The sequence below is a fragment of the Leucoraja erinacea genome, chromosome 29 (genome assembly GCF_028641065.1).
Source record: "Leucoraja erinacea ecotype New England chromosome 29, Leri_hhj_1, whole genome shotgun sequence".
NCBI classification, from domain to species: Eukaryota; Metazoa; Chordata; class Chondrichthyes; order Rajiformes; family Rajidae; genus Leucoraja; species Leucoraja erinaceus.
This window is the reverse complement of record NC_073405.1, coordinates 4,690,720-4,704,683: the sequence shown is the minus strand read 5'-3', so window position 1 is coordinate 4,704,683 and position 13,964 is coordinate 4,690,720. Positions and strand designations below refer to the sequence as shown.

At 51.0% G+C, this 13,964-nt stretch overlaps 1 protein-coding gene across 1 annotated transcript in view; it reads left to right on the top strand.

The window, feature by feature from the left end:
- Positions 1–13,964, top strand: part of shc2 (SHC (Src homology 2 domain containing) transforming protein 2) — a 33,142-nt gene continuing 19,178 nt past the window's right edge. Inside the window, exons 1-4 of the mRNA XM_055658386.1 lie at positions 1–564; positions 7,274–7,344; positions 10,404–10,464; positions 12,306–12,425. Of these exons, the coding sequence (XP_055514361.1) occupies positions 127–564; positions 7,274–7,344; positions 10,404–10,464; positions 12,306–12,425 (690 nt within the window). The 5' untranslated portion in view covers positions 1–126. The remainder of the gene's footprint in view (positions 565–7,273; positions 7,345–10,403; positions 10,465–12,305; positions 12,426–13,964) is intronic.

The following is a 13,964-nucleotide window of genomic DNA, read 5'->3' as shown; positions in this document are numbered from 1 at the left end:
TCCCCAAATGACATCAGCGGCAGTACAGTGAGAGTGTAGCGGCCGGTGGGCGGTCAGTCAGTGGCAGCGCTCAGACCCTGCGGGAGGGTCAGCGGGGGCTCAGTCTGCGGCCGGGGCTCCGCGCTGATGAAGCCCCGCTATGACCGCTTCGGCTGCGGCTCGTTGACCATGAGCGGCACAGCGGCCCCAGTGGCCGAAGAGCCGGACGACGCCACCACCTTTTGCGCGCTGTTGCCCAGGCTCCCGCCCTGGAAATTCTCCGCATCTTCCCCGGGCTTCCTGAGCGGCCGGAGTCCGGCCCCGAGCCCCGGGCGGGCGGCGGCCACCACCACCGGGCTGGTCAGTGCCCTGGGATCCTGCGAGTCCCTGTGCCCCGCTCCCTGCTCTCTGCACCCGCCGGCCAGGGGCCGGAGCAGGGCCGGAGACAGCAGCGCCCGGCTGCAAGGAGCCAGTCTGACCGGGGAGCAAAGCAACCGCAGGGGAAGCTTCATCAACAAACCACCGCAAGGCTGGCTTCACCCAGAGACGCAAATCCTGCATTCCGGAGTCTTATACCTGGTCCGAGTGAGTAACCTTTACAGCCCGTTGATCAGCCAGCACCAGACAAGTGCCAGCGCCAGGGAGTGGCAGCCAGTGCCAAACCCGGGGAGCTACAGTGAGAGTAAACACCAGAGTAAGAGTACAGGCACCTGGAATAACAGAGAGTACAGTAACAGAGCAGAGTAATAGAGAGTGGAGTAACATAGAGCATAGTAACAGGAGGTGGAGTAACAGAGGGCAGAGTGATAGAGAGCTGGAGTAATAGTGAGTGGAATGATAGGTTGGAATACAGAGGGTGGAGTAACAGAAGAGTAACAGAGCAGAATAACGGGGAGCGGTATAATAGAGAGAGGGGTAATGAGACAGAGTAACAAGCAGCAACATAACAGAGAGGAGTAATGGAGAGTGGAGTAACGGGAGGTGGAGTAACAGAGATCAGTAACGAGGTGGAGTAACAGGAGGTGGAGTGACAGGAGGTGGAGTGACAAAGATTGGAATACCTGGGAGTGCCAGTGAGGGTAATTGTTAAACCGATGGAGTGACAGAGAGCAGGAGTGCCAGGGTGATTGTGAGCAGTGGGGAGTGACAGAGAGTTGAACCATCAAAGAGTGAGTAGCAGTAGCAGTGAGTGGTGGTAAGTGTGGGAAGCTGCAGAAGGTGTGAGGATTGGGAAGGAAGAGTCAGTGTGAGTATCACAGAGCAATGGTCGGCATGTGGAGGGTTTAAGTTTAGTTTATAGTCACGTGTACCGAGGTCTGTGAAGAGCTTTGGTTGCGTGCGATCCAGTCAGCAGAAAGACTGTACATGATTACAATCGAGTAATTTACAGTGAGGAGGCGGTGTAGGTCCCTGAGTGAGAGTGAGCACTAACAAGTGTGAATGCCAAAGTAGGTGTGAGCTCCCAGGACTAGCAGTGTGTGTGAGCTGTGGGGAGTGTCAGTGAGTGTGAGCTTTGAGAGTGGACTATGGGGCTATGTGTGTGAGTTATGGGGAGTGTAGTGGGTGTGGCAGTAGGTGTGAGCTGTGGGGAGTTGCAGTGGGTGTGCGATCAGGGGAGCGTGAGCTGTGGGTGGTGTCAGTGATTGAACTGGGAGGGTTACAATGGGTGTGAGTTGTGGGAGTGGGTGTGAGCAATGGGTGTGGCAGTGGGTGTGATCTGTGGGGGGTGTGAATGAGTGATCTGTGAGGGAGCGACAGTGGGCGTGAGCTGTGGGTGTGGCAGTGGGCGTGAGCTGTGGGGTGGGTGTGGGCGTGAGCTGTGGGTGTGGCAGTGGGTGTGATCTGTGGGTGTGGCAGTGGGCGTGATCTGTGGGGGGTGTGAATGAGTGATCTGTGAGGGAGTGGCAGTGGGCGTGAGCTGTGGGTGTGGCAGTGGGCGTGAGCTGTGGGTGTGAGCTGTAGGGGAGCAGCTACTGTATGTACATATTGCTACTGTATGTACATATATATATATTACTGTTCCATTATTCTATGTTTGCTCTTCTGGGTGAGATGCTAACTGCATTTCGTTATCTCTGTACTGTACACTTCCAAATGACAATAAAGATTGAATCTGAATCTGAGCAGGTGTGAGCACCGGAAGCGAAGGTCAGTGCGAATGCCTGGGTGCAACAATTAGTGTGAGCTGCATTTAGCACAGGGAGGCAGCACAGGCAGTGTGTGTGAGCTGCAGAGAGCTGCAGGGTGTGTGACAGAGAGTTTATTTGGGACACACACAGTGTGTGCACCAGAGGAGTACCATTGAAATTGAGCAGCTAATTAAGAGTGAGTGCCAGACAGTGACTGGGAGTTTAACACTGACAATTGTTGTGTGTGATCGAGTATGATGAGTGAGGCGTGCATGTGAATAGCAGGCAGGAGCTAGCTAACAGGGGTGGTGAATCTGTAGAATTCATGGCCACAGCCGGCTGTGGAGGCCAAGTCATCAGGGATTTTTAAGGTGCGTATTGACAGATTCTTGATCAGTAAGATGCTGTATGTCAGGGGTTATGGGGAGAAGGCAGGAGAATGGGGTTGAGAGGGAAAGATAGATTAGCTACGATTGAATGGCAGAGTAGACTAGATGGGCCGAATGGTCTCATTCTGCTCCTTTAACTTATGAACATTTGGAAATATCAATTTAATCTTGCTCTGAATAATTTTCATTTGTCCATTTGGGCTACATTAGATTTATAAAACAAACTGATTTCGTATTGTGTAAGAAGAAACCGCAGATGCAAGTTTACACTGAAGATAGACACCAAATGCTGGAGTAACTCAGCGACTCGGGCAGCATCTGTGGCGAAAAAGGAATAGGTGATGCCTCGACCTGAAATGCCACCTAGTCCTTTTCCCCAGAGATGCAGCCTGACCCGCTGAGTTACTCCGGCATTTTGTAACGTCTGTTCAAGTTCAAGGGTGATGTAAGTGAAATGTTCGAGACTTTGAAAGTTTACAGGGTGAGCGAGTTTTGAACGGGTGGGGCTTTAACATCCGATGCGTTTCATCGCAGGAGTAAGGAAACAGACAGTGAGAGAAGTGGGGAACTCTCTCACAGAAAACAGCAGCTGTTGGCTCAATTCATCATTGTAAGTAGATTATTGCCAGACAAAGATATTACGGGAGATGAGGCTAGAGTGGTGGAAAGGAATGGGAATCAGCTATGATCTCAATGGACAGGAGAGTGGAATGGTAGCCTCCTGTTGCTCTGTTTTGGGCAGATAGCTTGACAGTGGAGGGTGAGGGAGTTTGATGTGGCCCTTGTGGCTAAAGGGATCAGGGGGTATGGAGAGAAGGCAGGTACAGGATACTGAGTTGGATGATCAGCCATGATCATATTGAATGGTGGTGCAGGCTCGAAGGGCCGAATGGCCTACTCCTGCACCTATTTTCTATGTTTGATTGGGGCGGTGGTGGTACTGGAGGAAGCAGATGCTCAGATGCTGGGAGTGTGGAAGGAGGTGAACGGTATCCGTCTCTTTGACGTTTCCAGATAAAGCTGCTCGAACACAAAGGGGTTCTGATTAAAACGCAAAGTGCTGGAATAACTCCATCTCAAGCTTCGTCTGTGGACAGAATGTATAGGCTCAGGTCGAGACCCTTCCTTTGAGAGACACAAAATGCAGGAGTAACTCAGCAGGTCAGGCAGCATCTCCGGAGAAAAGGAATAGGTGACGTTTCGGGTCTGGACCCTTCTTCAGACTGTTTAAGCCTGGACTCGGTACCTCAGCCACGTGAGAGTCTGAGGAAGGGTCTCGACCTGAAAGGTCACCTATTCCTTTTATCCAGAGATGCTGCCTGACCCGTTGAGTTACTCCAGCTTTTTGTCTATTAAAGGATGGGTCTCGACTTGGGTTTATCCATTCTTACCACAGATGGAGCCTGACCCATTGAGTTATTCCATTTTGTGTCTACCTGTGGTGTAAACCAGCATCTGGATGAGGGAATTGAAGGCAATATCTCCAAGTTTGCGGTTGACACTAAGCTGGGGGGCAGTGTTAGCTGTGAGGAGGATGCTAGGAGACTGCAAGGTGACTTGGATAGGCTGGGTGAGTGGGCAAATGTTTGGCAGATGCAGTATAATGTGGATAAATGTGAGGTTATCGATTTTGGTGGCAAAAACGGGAAAGCAGACTATTATCTAAATGGTGGTCGATTGGGAAAGGGGGAGATGCAGCGAGACCTGGGTGTCATGGTACACCAGTCATTGAAGGTAGGCATGCAGGTGCATCAGGCAGTAAAGAAAGCGAATGGTATGTTAGCTTTCATTGCAAAAGGATTTGAGTATAGGAGCAGGGAGGTTCTACTGCAGTTGTACAGGGTCTTGGTGAGACCACACCTGGAGTATTGCGTACAGTTTTGGTCTCCAAATCTGAGGAAGGACATTATTGCCATAGAGGGAGTGCAGAGACGGTTCACCAGACTGATTCCTGGGATGTCAGGATTGTCTTATGAAGAAAGACTGGATAGACTTGGTTTATACTCTCTAGAATTTAGGAGATTGAGAGGGGATCTTATAAAAACTTACAAAATTCTTAAGGGGTTGGACAGGCTAGATGCAGGAAGATTGTTCCCGATGTTAGGGAAGTCCAGGACAAGGGGTCACAGCTTAAGGATAAGGGGGAAATCCTTTAAAACCGAGATGAGAAGAACTTTTTTCACACAGAGAGTGGTGAATCTCTGGAACTCTCTGCCACAGAGGGTAGTTGAGGCCAGTTCATTGGCTATATTTAAGAGGGAGTTAGATGTGGCCCTTGTGGCTAAGGGGATCAGGGGGTATGGAGAGAAGGCAGGTACGGGATACTGAGTTGGATGATCAGCCATGATCATATTGAATGGTGGTGCAGGCTCGAAGGGCCGAATGGCCTACTCCTGCACCTATTTTCTATGTTTCTATGTTTCTATTTGCAGTTCCTTCCTGCATCCTTCATTTGATGATCATTTTCATGCTGATAAACCCTCACCTCTCCAAAGGCTCTGTCTCCTGATGGGATTTGGTCCTTGGGTGACCTTGATTGTGAGCTGAGCTCATAATAGGCAGGAGCCATTCAGACAGGGACCCTCTGAGTTACTCCATCTTCTTGTGTCTATCTGCTGGAGTTCTCACAAGCTCTTTAACCAACGGGCCACTCTTAGTTTACAGCAGTCGTCGCAGAGCTTATGCCGCAGCGGACTACAGAATGTCTCTCTGGAAAAACATGCTGTGGGATTTTGTTTAAACCCCCTGACTGAGTTGCTGCACGCTGTGCACGGTGCAGTCTTGTTTACAGAGTGGAGCAGCATCATGCTTTGATCCTGACTGCTGCAGACACAGAGAAACACTGGGCACATTTCAAAATGAGTCCGCACTTTACTCCATTTCCTCCACGGTGTTATGTGGCCTGGCTTGGCCTGGTCTCTCTGTGTCATGCAGAAGAAGCACTGATAAAGTACATGAGTCAAATTGTAATGTAAGCCGCAACAACACTGCTTCAGCCAGCAGCATCTCTGCAGCCTGTGATAATAGCCATTTATGTTCATAAGCCCATAGTTCATAAGTCAAAGGAGCAGGATTAGGCTATTCTGCCCATCGAGTCTAATCTGCCATTCAATCATGGCTGATCTATCCCTTTCTCTCAACTCCATTCTCCTGCCTTTTCCCCATAACCCTTGACGCCCTTACTAATCAAGAATCTGTCAATCTCCGCCTTAAAAGTATGGCCTCCACGGCTGTCTGTGGCAATTACTATAAATTCACCATCCTCTGGTTAAAGAATCTCCTCATCTCCTTTCTAAAGGTACAACACTGGAACAACAGCTGCTAACACAGTATGTGGTCCTTGTGATCAACTCTCTTCTGAAGATTCCATTGTGCGTGTGTGTTTGTGTTTATCTGTGTAGTCTGTCTGAGTGTAGAGAGTGTCTGAGAGTGGCTGAGCCAAGGGATCTATATTGCTTATTGACAGATGGCTTAGTAATTGATATAGATCAATCACTTCCAGTTTGAGGAAAAAAATATTTCCTTTGTTTGGTGGTTCATTTTTTCACATGCGTTTCTGCCCTGTAAACAGACTAACTTTAGCTGGTATCTCAAAATCAACCTCCACAGGATGTATGTTGGGTGGCGCAGCGGTAGAGTTGCTGCCTTACAACGCCAGATACCCGGGTTCGATCCTGACTACGGGTGCTGTCCTTACGGAATTTGCACATTCTCCTTGTGACTGCGTGGGTTTTCTCCGGGTGCTCCGGTTTCCTCCCACACTCCAAAGACATTTCATGTTTGTAGTTTAGCCCAGTCGAGGCAGTAGGTTGATTTCCAAAGAACTTTATTACGAAAGTTAAACGAAAACAACAATGGTCTTAAGACAGCTAAATAACAGGGTTGCTACCACAATGGTGGTGAACAGAATGAATGGGTTTGCCCAGAAAAGCGCGTGAAATACCCCCTCCCCACGGTCACGTGTCCGAGGTAGCCAATCGATGGGTTCGGCTACCCCAAGGCACCAGCAGGTGCCTCTACAGTAGGTTAATTGGTTTAGGTAAAATTGTACATTGTCTCAAGTGTGTAGGATAGCGCTGGTGTACAGGAATCGCTGGTGGGTGCGGACTCAGTGGGCTGAAAGGCCTGTTTCCGCACTGAATCTCTGTCGTCTTTATAGGTAGTCTTTCAAACCATCACACACCTGAAACTCAACATGTGGCGGAGATCCGGGAGCAAGATGTTGCGATCTACCTGTAAGGACAGAGGAAACAGATTGAGTGAACATGGGCGGCACGGTGGCGCAGTGGGAGGTGCTGCCTCACGGAGCCAAGAGACCCGGGTTCGATCCTGACTACGGCTGCTGTCTGTACGGAGTTTGCACGTCCCTCCTGTGGCCGAGTGGGTTTTGTCCGGGTGCTCCTGTTTCCTCCCACATCCCAAAGATGTGCAGGTTTACAGGTTAATTGGCTTTGCAAATTGTCCCCAGTGTGTAGGAGAGAACTAGCGAATTGGAGATGGCTGGTCGGCGTGGACTCAGGAGGCCAGACTGCTTGTTTTCACGCTGACTCTCCAAAACTAAAATGAAAATAAATAATTTTCAAAAGGAAATGTACAAATCCTTGAATACAATTTATATTAAATTAATTAAATCAATACATATATAGTTGGGGTGTCAATGGTGGGGAGGTAGTTATTTCAAAGAGCTGGTGCAGGCATGATGGGCTGAATGGGCCCTCGGTGCTATATTGCTTCAATTCTATGGTTAACAGTGTTTGTGCTTTTGTCTTGTTGCAGTATATGGGCTGTATCGAAGTATTAAAATCAATGAGATCCCTTGACTTCAGCACCAGAACACAGGTGACAAGGTAAGATCAGGTCCTCCTGTAAGCCTTGCACAGAATGGCCATACGTGGGACTGAACCGTCTCATGGTCAGCAATCTGCTACTTGTCAGAAGAAAGTCTAAATCTAAATCTCAAGTGTGTTTAGGGTTTGGTTATCAAGGGCACACTTTCCTATTTATTTACATTTCAAATGCGGACTAAGTTCTACAATCGTTCTTGGCAGGATGACCAATATTATGTGTCTCATTTGTGAAGGGCTTGCTTTTGCTCTTTTTCCCCTACCCCCCCCCCCCCACCATTTTTTCCTCTGTTTCTTCCCCCCTCTCCTGCTCCCCCTCCCTATTGCTCCTCTTGCTCCACTCTCTTCCCCCCCCTTCCCCTCTCTCTCTCTCCCTCTTCCCCCTCCATTCTCCCCCTCCACTCTCCCCCTCCTCTCCCCTTCCCTCCTCCCCCCTTCCCTCCTCCCCTCCTCCCCCCCTCCCTCCTCTCCCCCCCCCCCTCCCTTCCTCCCCCCCCCTCCCCCCCTTCCCTCCCCCCCTCCCTCCCCCCCTTCCCTCCCCCCCTTCCCTCCCCCCCTTCCCTCCCCCCCTCCCTCCCCCCCTTCCCCTCCCCCCCTCTCCCCCCCCTTCCCTCCCCCCCTTCCTCCCCCCCCTTCCCTCCCCCCCTCCCTCCCCCCCCTTCCCTCCCCCCCCTTCCCTCCCCCCCCCCTCCCCCCCCCCCCCCCCCCCCCCTCCCCCCCTTCCCTCCCCCCCCTCTCCCCCCCCTCCCTCCCCCCCCCTCCCCGCCCCCCCCTTCCCTCCCCCCCTCCCTCCCCCCCCCCTCCCCCCCCTCCCTCCCCCTTCCTCCCCCCCCTTCCCTCCCCCCCTTCCCTCCCCCCCTTCTCTCCCCCCCCCCCCTCCCTCCCCCCCCTTCCCTCCCCCCCCTTCCCCTCCCCCCCCTTCCCTCCCCCCCCTTCCCTAACCCCCCCCCCCTCCCCCCCCCCCTCCCCCCCCCCCCCCCCCCCCTCCCTCCTCACCCCCCTCTTCCCCCTCCCCCCCTTCCCCCCCCCCCTCCCCCCCCCCCCCTTCCCTCCCCCCCCTCCCTCCCCCCCCTCTCCCTCCCTCCCCCCTTTCTCCCTCCCCCCCCCCCTCTCCCCTCCTCCCATCCCCCCCCCCCTCCTCCCCCCTCCTCCTCCCCCCTTCCCCTCCTCCCCCCTCCCCCCCCTTCCCTCCCCCCCCTCCCTCCCTCCCCCCCCCCCTCCTCCCCCCCTCCCTCCTCCCCCCCTTCCCTCCTCCTCCCCCTTCCCTCCTCCTCCCCCTTCCCTCCTCCCCCCCTTCCCCCCGCCTCCCCCCTCTACTCCCACCCCCCCTTCCCTCCCCTTCCCCCTTCTACCCCCCCCTCTACCCCCCTCCCCCCTCTACTTTCTTTCCCCCTCCCCTCTTTTTTTCCCCCTCCCCTCTCATGCCCCATCCCCTCTTCTTCCCCATCCCCTCTACATCCCCCTCCCCTCTATATCCACCTCCCCTCTCTCTCCCTCACCCCACTCTTTCTATGCTCCTTCCCTTCCCTCTCTCCTCCCCTCTCCGTCCACTATGTTGACCATAAAGAGTTGATGTAAAGTGGTTTCCAGCCACGTCTTTGCAGATTGATCAGCTCTCTGTGCACAGTGAATGAGAGTGGGGTTAGAAATAGCAGCACCGATCGATGGAGGCAAGCGAGAGCTGAGTGCAACTCTAATATATTATTGATGATTCTCCTCAACCAATCAGTCTCGTTCTTATATAACAGAGAACATCCCAAACTGGAAAACAAAACACAGGCAAACTCACAAAGGAGAAATAAAAATTGCTGTGCTTCTTGTCACTGGAATCCTGAGCAGAATGATTTATCAGGAGACTACTGAGGGAGTGTTTATAGACTCGGACATAGACATAGAAGCAGAAGTAGGCCATTCAGCCCATCGAATCTTCTCCGACATTCAATCGTGGTTGACCTATTTTTCCCTCTCAACCCCATCTTCCTGCCTTCTCCCCGTACCCTTTGACACCCGTACTGTTCAAGAACTTATCAATCTCCTCTTTAAAAGTACCCAATGGCTTGGCCTCCACAGCTGTCTGTGATGATGATTCACCAAAGAAATTCCTCCTCATCATTCTAACGATGCATCCTTTTATTCTGAGGCTGTGCCCTCTGGTCCTTGACTTCACCGCTGCTGCTTTTCCCATCCTTTATTCTTCAGTGTGAAGACCCTCTGAAGTACAGATGTTCTTATCGGTGGAAAGCGTTCTAGTGCTAATGTACCCATTGCTGACTTGGTTATTTTTGCACATTGCAGGCAGGTAATTTGTCCTATCCTTTCCCGTACAGAAAACTGCTACTCATTGTGTGAAGAAGTGTTTTTTTGTTTTCTTTCAGTGATCTCATGAAAACAGTACACAAAGAATGACTTGGAATCCCACAGGGGCATTTGAGGAACTTTTATTACAGTTTCTGGGAACCGTGACTTGTCAAAAAAAAACAAAGGAAATTAAATTATAATTAAGTTCTTCCCATGAATGGAAATGTCCTCATTACTGTGCTGTTGATTTGGGATCGTGCAAGGTTGCGACGACATGGTTTGAGATCTCGACTGCTTGCAACAGGATAATACTTTGAAACATCTCGAGGCTTTGAAAGGCAGGGCCTGTGGCACGCAGCACACAGCACTAGAGACCAGGGTTCCATCCTGATCTCGGGTGCTGCCCGTGCAGAGTTTGCACGTTTCCCCTGTGGCCGCGTTGGCTTCCTCCGGCTGCCCTGGTCTCCTCCGGCACATCCCAAAGACGTGTGGGCCAGCAGCTTAATTGGCCTCTGTAAATTGCCCCCTAGTGCATTGTAAATGAATGGGACAGTGGGATAACATAGAATTAGTGTGAACGGGGCGATCGATGGTTGACATGCACTTGATGGGCCAAAGGGCCTGTTTCCATGCTGTGTCTTTCAATGATTCGAACGTTATAAGGACATTTAGAATGAGTGTTCAAATAATACAAAGAAGAATGGGTTGGGCAGCTTGGGTTATTCCAATTCAATCCTCTCTAACCCAATACATTTCCTTTTTAGGGAAGCCATTAATCGGCTGCATGAAGCTGTGCCAGGCATAAAGGGGATTTGGAAAAAGAAGGTACAAAACGCACGACATTTCAAAACCACATAACATTTCGCGTCTATTTTCGGTGGTAAAAACAAGGAAACTACACAAGGTTCTGGAGTAACTCATCAGGTCAAGCAGCATCTCTGATAAACATGGATAGGTGACGTTTTAGGCCAGGACCCTTCTTCACACAAGTAACTCAGTGGGTCAAGCAGCATTTATGGACACCATGGATAAGTGATGTTTTGGATCAGGAGCATTCTGCAGCCTGAGTCGTCTGTGTCTGCAGAAGGGTCCAGAACTCAATTGGAGGAACAGCACCTGACTTCATCAACATCACGACTATTTTCCATCCTGCATTCAAATTCACTTGGATCATCTCCGACATCTCCCTAACGTTTCAGGATGTCACCGTCTCCATCATAGGAGACAGACTACTGACCGACATCTACTACAAACCTACTGACTCCCATAGCTATCTAGACTTCATTTCTTCCCACCCTGCTTCCTGTAAAGACTCTATCCCCCTACTCCCAATTCCTCCGACTACGCTGCATCTGTGCCCAGGATGAGGTTTTCCATACTAGATCATCGTTGTCCTCATTCTTTAGGAAACGGGGGTTTCTCCTCTTCCATTATAGATGAGGTTCTCTCTAGGGTCTCCTCGATATCCCGCAGCCCCTCCCCCCCCGTTCGCAACAAGGATAGAGTCCCCCTTGTCCTCATCTTCCACCCCATCAGCCGTCGCATACCGGCTCAGCGGTTAATCCTCCAACACTTTTGCCACCTTCAACGGGATCCCACTACTGACCACATCTTCCCATCTCCACCCCTTTCTGCTTTCCGCAGAGACCATGCCCTCCGCAACTGCCTGGTCAACTCGTCCCTTCCCACCCAAACCACCCCCTCCCCAGGTACTTTCCCCTGCAACCGCCGGAGATGCAACACCTGTCCCTTTACCTCCCCCCTCGACTCCATCCAAGGACTCAACAGTCGTTTCAGATGAGGCGGTGGTTCACTTGCACCTCCTCCAACCTCATCTACTGTATCCGCTGTTCCAGGTGTCAACTTCTGTACATCGGCGAGACCAAGCACAGGCTCGGCGATCGTTTCGCTGAACACCTCCGCTCAGTCCGTCTTAACCAACCTGATCTCCCATTTGCTCAGCATTTTAACTCCCTCTCCCATTCTCAATCTGACCTTTCTGTCCTGGGCCTCCTCCATTGTCAGAGTGAGGCCCAGTGCAAATTGGAGGAACTGCACCTGATATTTTGCTTGGGTAGCTCACACCGCAGCGGTGTGAACATTGACTTCTCTAACTTCAAATAGCCCTTGCTTTCCCTCTCTCTCTATCCCCTCCCCCTTCCCAGTTCTCCCACCAGTCTTACTGTCTCCGACTACATTCTATCTCTGTCCCGCCCCCTCCCCTGACATCAGTCTGAAGAAGGGTCTCGACCCGAAATGTCGCCCATTCCTTCTCTCCAGAGATGCTGCCTGTCCCGCTGAGTTACTCCAGCATTTTGTGTCCACCTTCGATTTAAATAACCAACTTAAAATGGTGGAGTAAGATTGGGCAACCAGTTGCATTTGGTTGGAGACAAAAATGCTAGAGAAACTCAGCGGGTGAGGCAGCATCTATGGAGCGAAGGAAATAGGCGACGTTTCGGGTCGAGACCCTTCAGTCGGAAGAAGGCTCTAGACCCGAAACGTCGCCTATTCACTTCGCTCCATAGATGCTGCCTCACCCGCTGAGTTTCTCCAGAATCTGTAGTTCCTTCTTAAACAGTTGCATTTGGTTGATGACCAGTTTATGCTGCTAACGATTTGCTAAATGTCTGGGAACTGTGCAAATTACTTTTGTGTCCCCTCAGCCTGCCAATCAGTCGCTCTATTCAGTCCTCGGGAGGAGCAACCTGAGGTTCGCCGGGATGAGTGTCACCCTCAACATCTCCATCGAAGGGTTAAACCTGGCACTGCCCACGACAAGGCAGGTATGGAGAGGCTGGTGAGAGTGGCTTGTGGTGGGAGGGAGGGAAAGGGAATTGCAACGGTTGAGTGGCGATGGAGAGGATCGGGTGGATGCCGAGTGACGGGATCCACAAGCAATGTCACAGTGCATCGTCTCACAGTTGCTGACTCTATGTCTGTCTCTCTCTCTGTCTCTCTCTCTGTCTCTCTCTCTGTGTCTCTCTCTCTGTCTCTCTCTCTGTCTCTCTCTCTGTCTCTCTCTCTCTCTCTCTCTCTCTCTCTCTCTCTCTCTCTCTCTCTCTCTCTCTCTCTCTCTCTCTCTCTGTCTCTCTCTCTCTCTCTCTCTCTCTCTCTCTCTCTCTGTCCCTCTCTCTGTCTCTCTCTCTCCCTCTCTCTCTCTACCTGTCTCTCTCTCTCTGTCCCTCTCTCTCTCTCTCTCTCTGTCTCTCTCTGTCTTGTTGCATGCTATCCAGTCAGCGAAAAGACTATACAAGATTACAGGGTGTGAACAGGCTGTCTCTTAGTGAGACATTTAAGAGTCAAGAGTCTTTTATTGTCTTATGTCCCAGATAGGACAATGAAATTCTTACTTGCTGCAGCACAACAGAATATGTAAACACAGTACATAACGGGAGAAAAAGTTCAATGTGTACACACATATTCACACATACTTAATAAATAAACAAATATAGTGCAATAATAATAATAATCTGTTATAGTTCAGAGCTTATTTGTTGTCGTGTTTAATAGCCTGATGGCTGTAGGGAAGAAGCTGGTCCTGAACCTGGACGTTACAGTTTTCAGGCTCCTGTACCTTCTTCCCGATGGCAATGGTGACAGGACGGTGTGGGTCTTTGATGATGTTGGCTGCCTTTTTGAGGCAGCGACTACGATAGATCCCTTCGATAGTGGGGAGGTCAGAGCCAGTGATGGACTGGGCTGTGGTCACAGCTTTTTCGCTGTCTTTTCCGCTCCTGGACGTTCAAGTTGCCGAACCAGGCCGCGATGCAACCAGTCAGAATGCTCTCTACTGTGCACCTGTAGAAGTTCGGGAGAATCCTCTTTGACAAGCCGAATCTCCATAATCTTCTCAGGAAGTAGAGTAATTTAGCAAAGGAACAGATCTGATAGCCCAGTATGTCCAATCCTATCATCAAGTTGGCCTCCTATACATCTGCACGACCAAGTAAACTTGGCGGCCATTTTACGGAGCACTTGCTTTCGGTCCGCCAAGGCCTACTGGATCTCCCGGTTGCTAACCATTTTACCCCCCCCTTCCTAATCCCATACTGACCTTTCTGTCCTGGGTCTCCTCTATTGTCAGAGTGAGGCTACATCCAAACAGGAGGAACAGATTGGGTAGCCCCCACCTTTCCACCCCGCCACAATCATCTTAGCACTTTATTCATAGCCTTACGCACCTTATGTGCCATTGCACTTTAGGCGTGTGTAAGAAGGAACTGTAGATGCTGGTTTAAACCAAAGATACACACAAAAAGCTGGTGTAACTCAGTGGGCCTGGCAGCATCTCTGGAGAGAAGGAATGGGTGACATTTCGGATC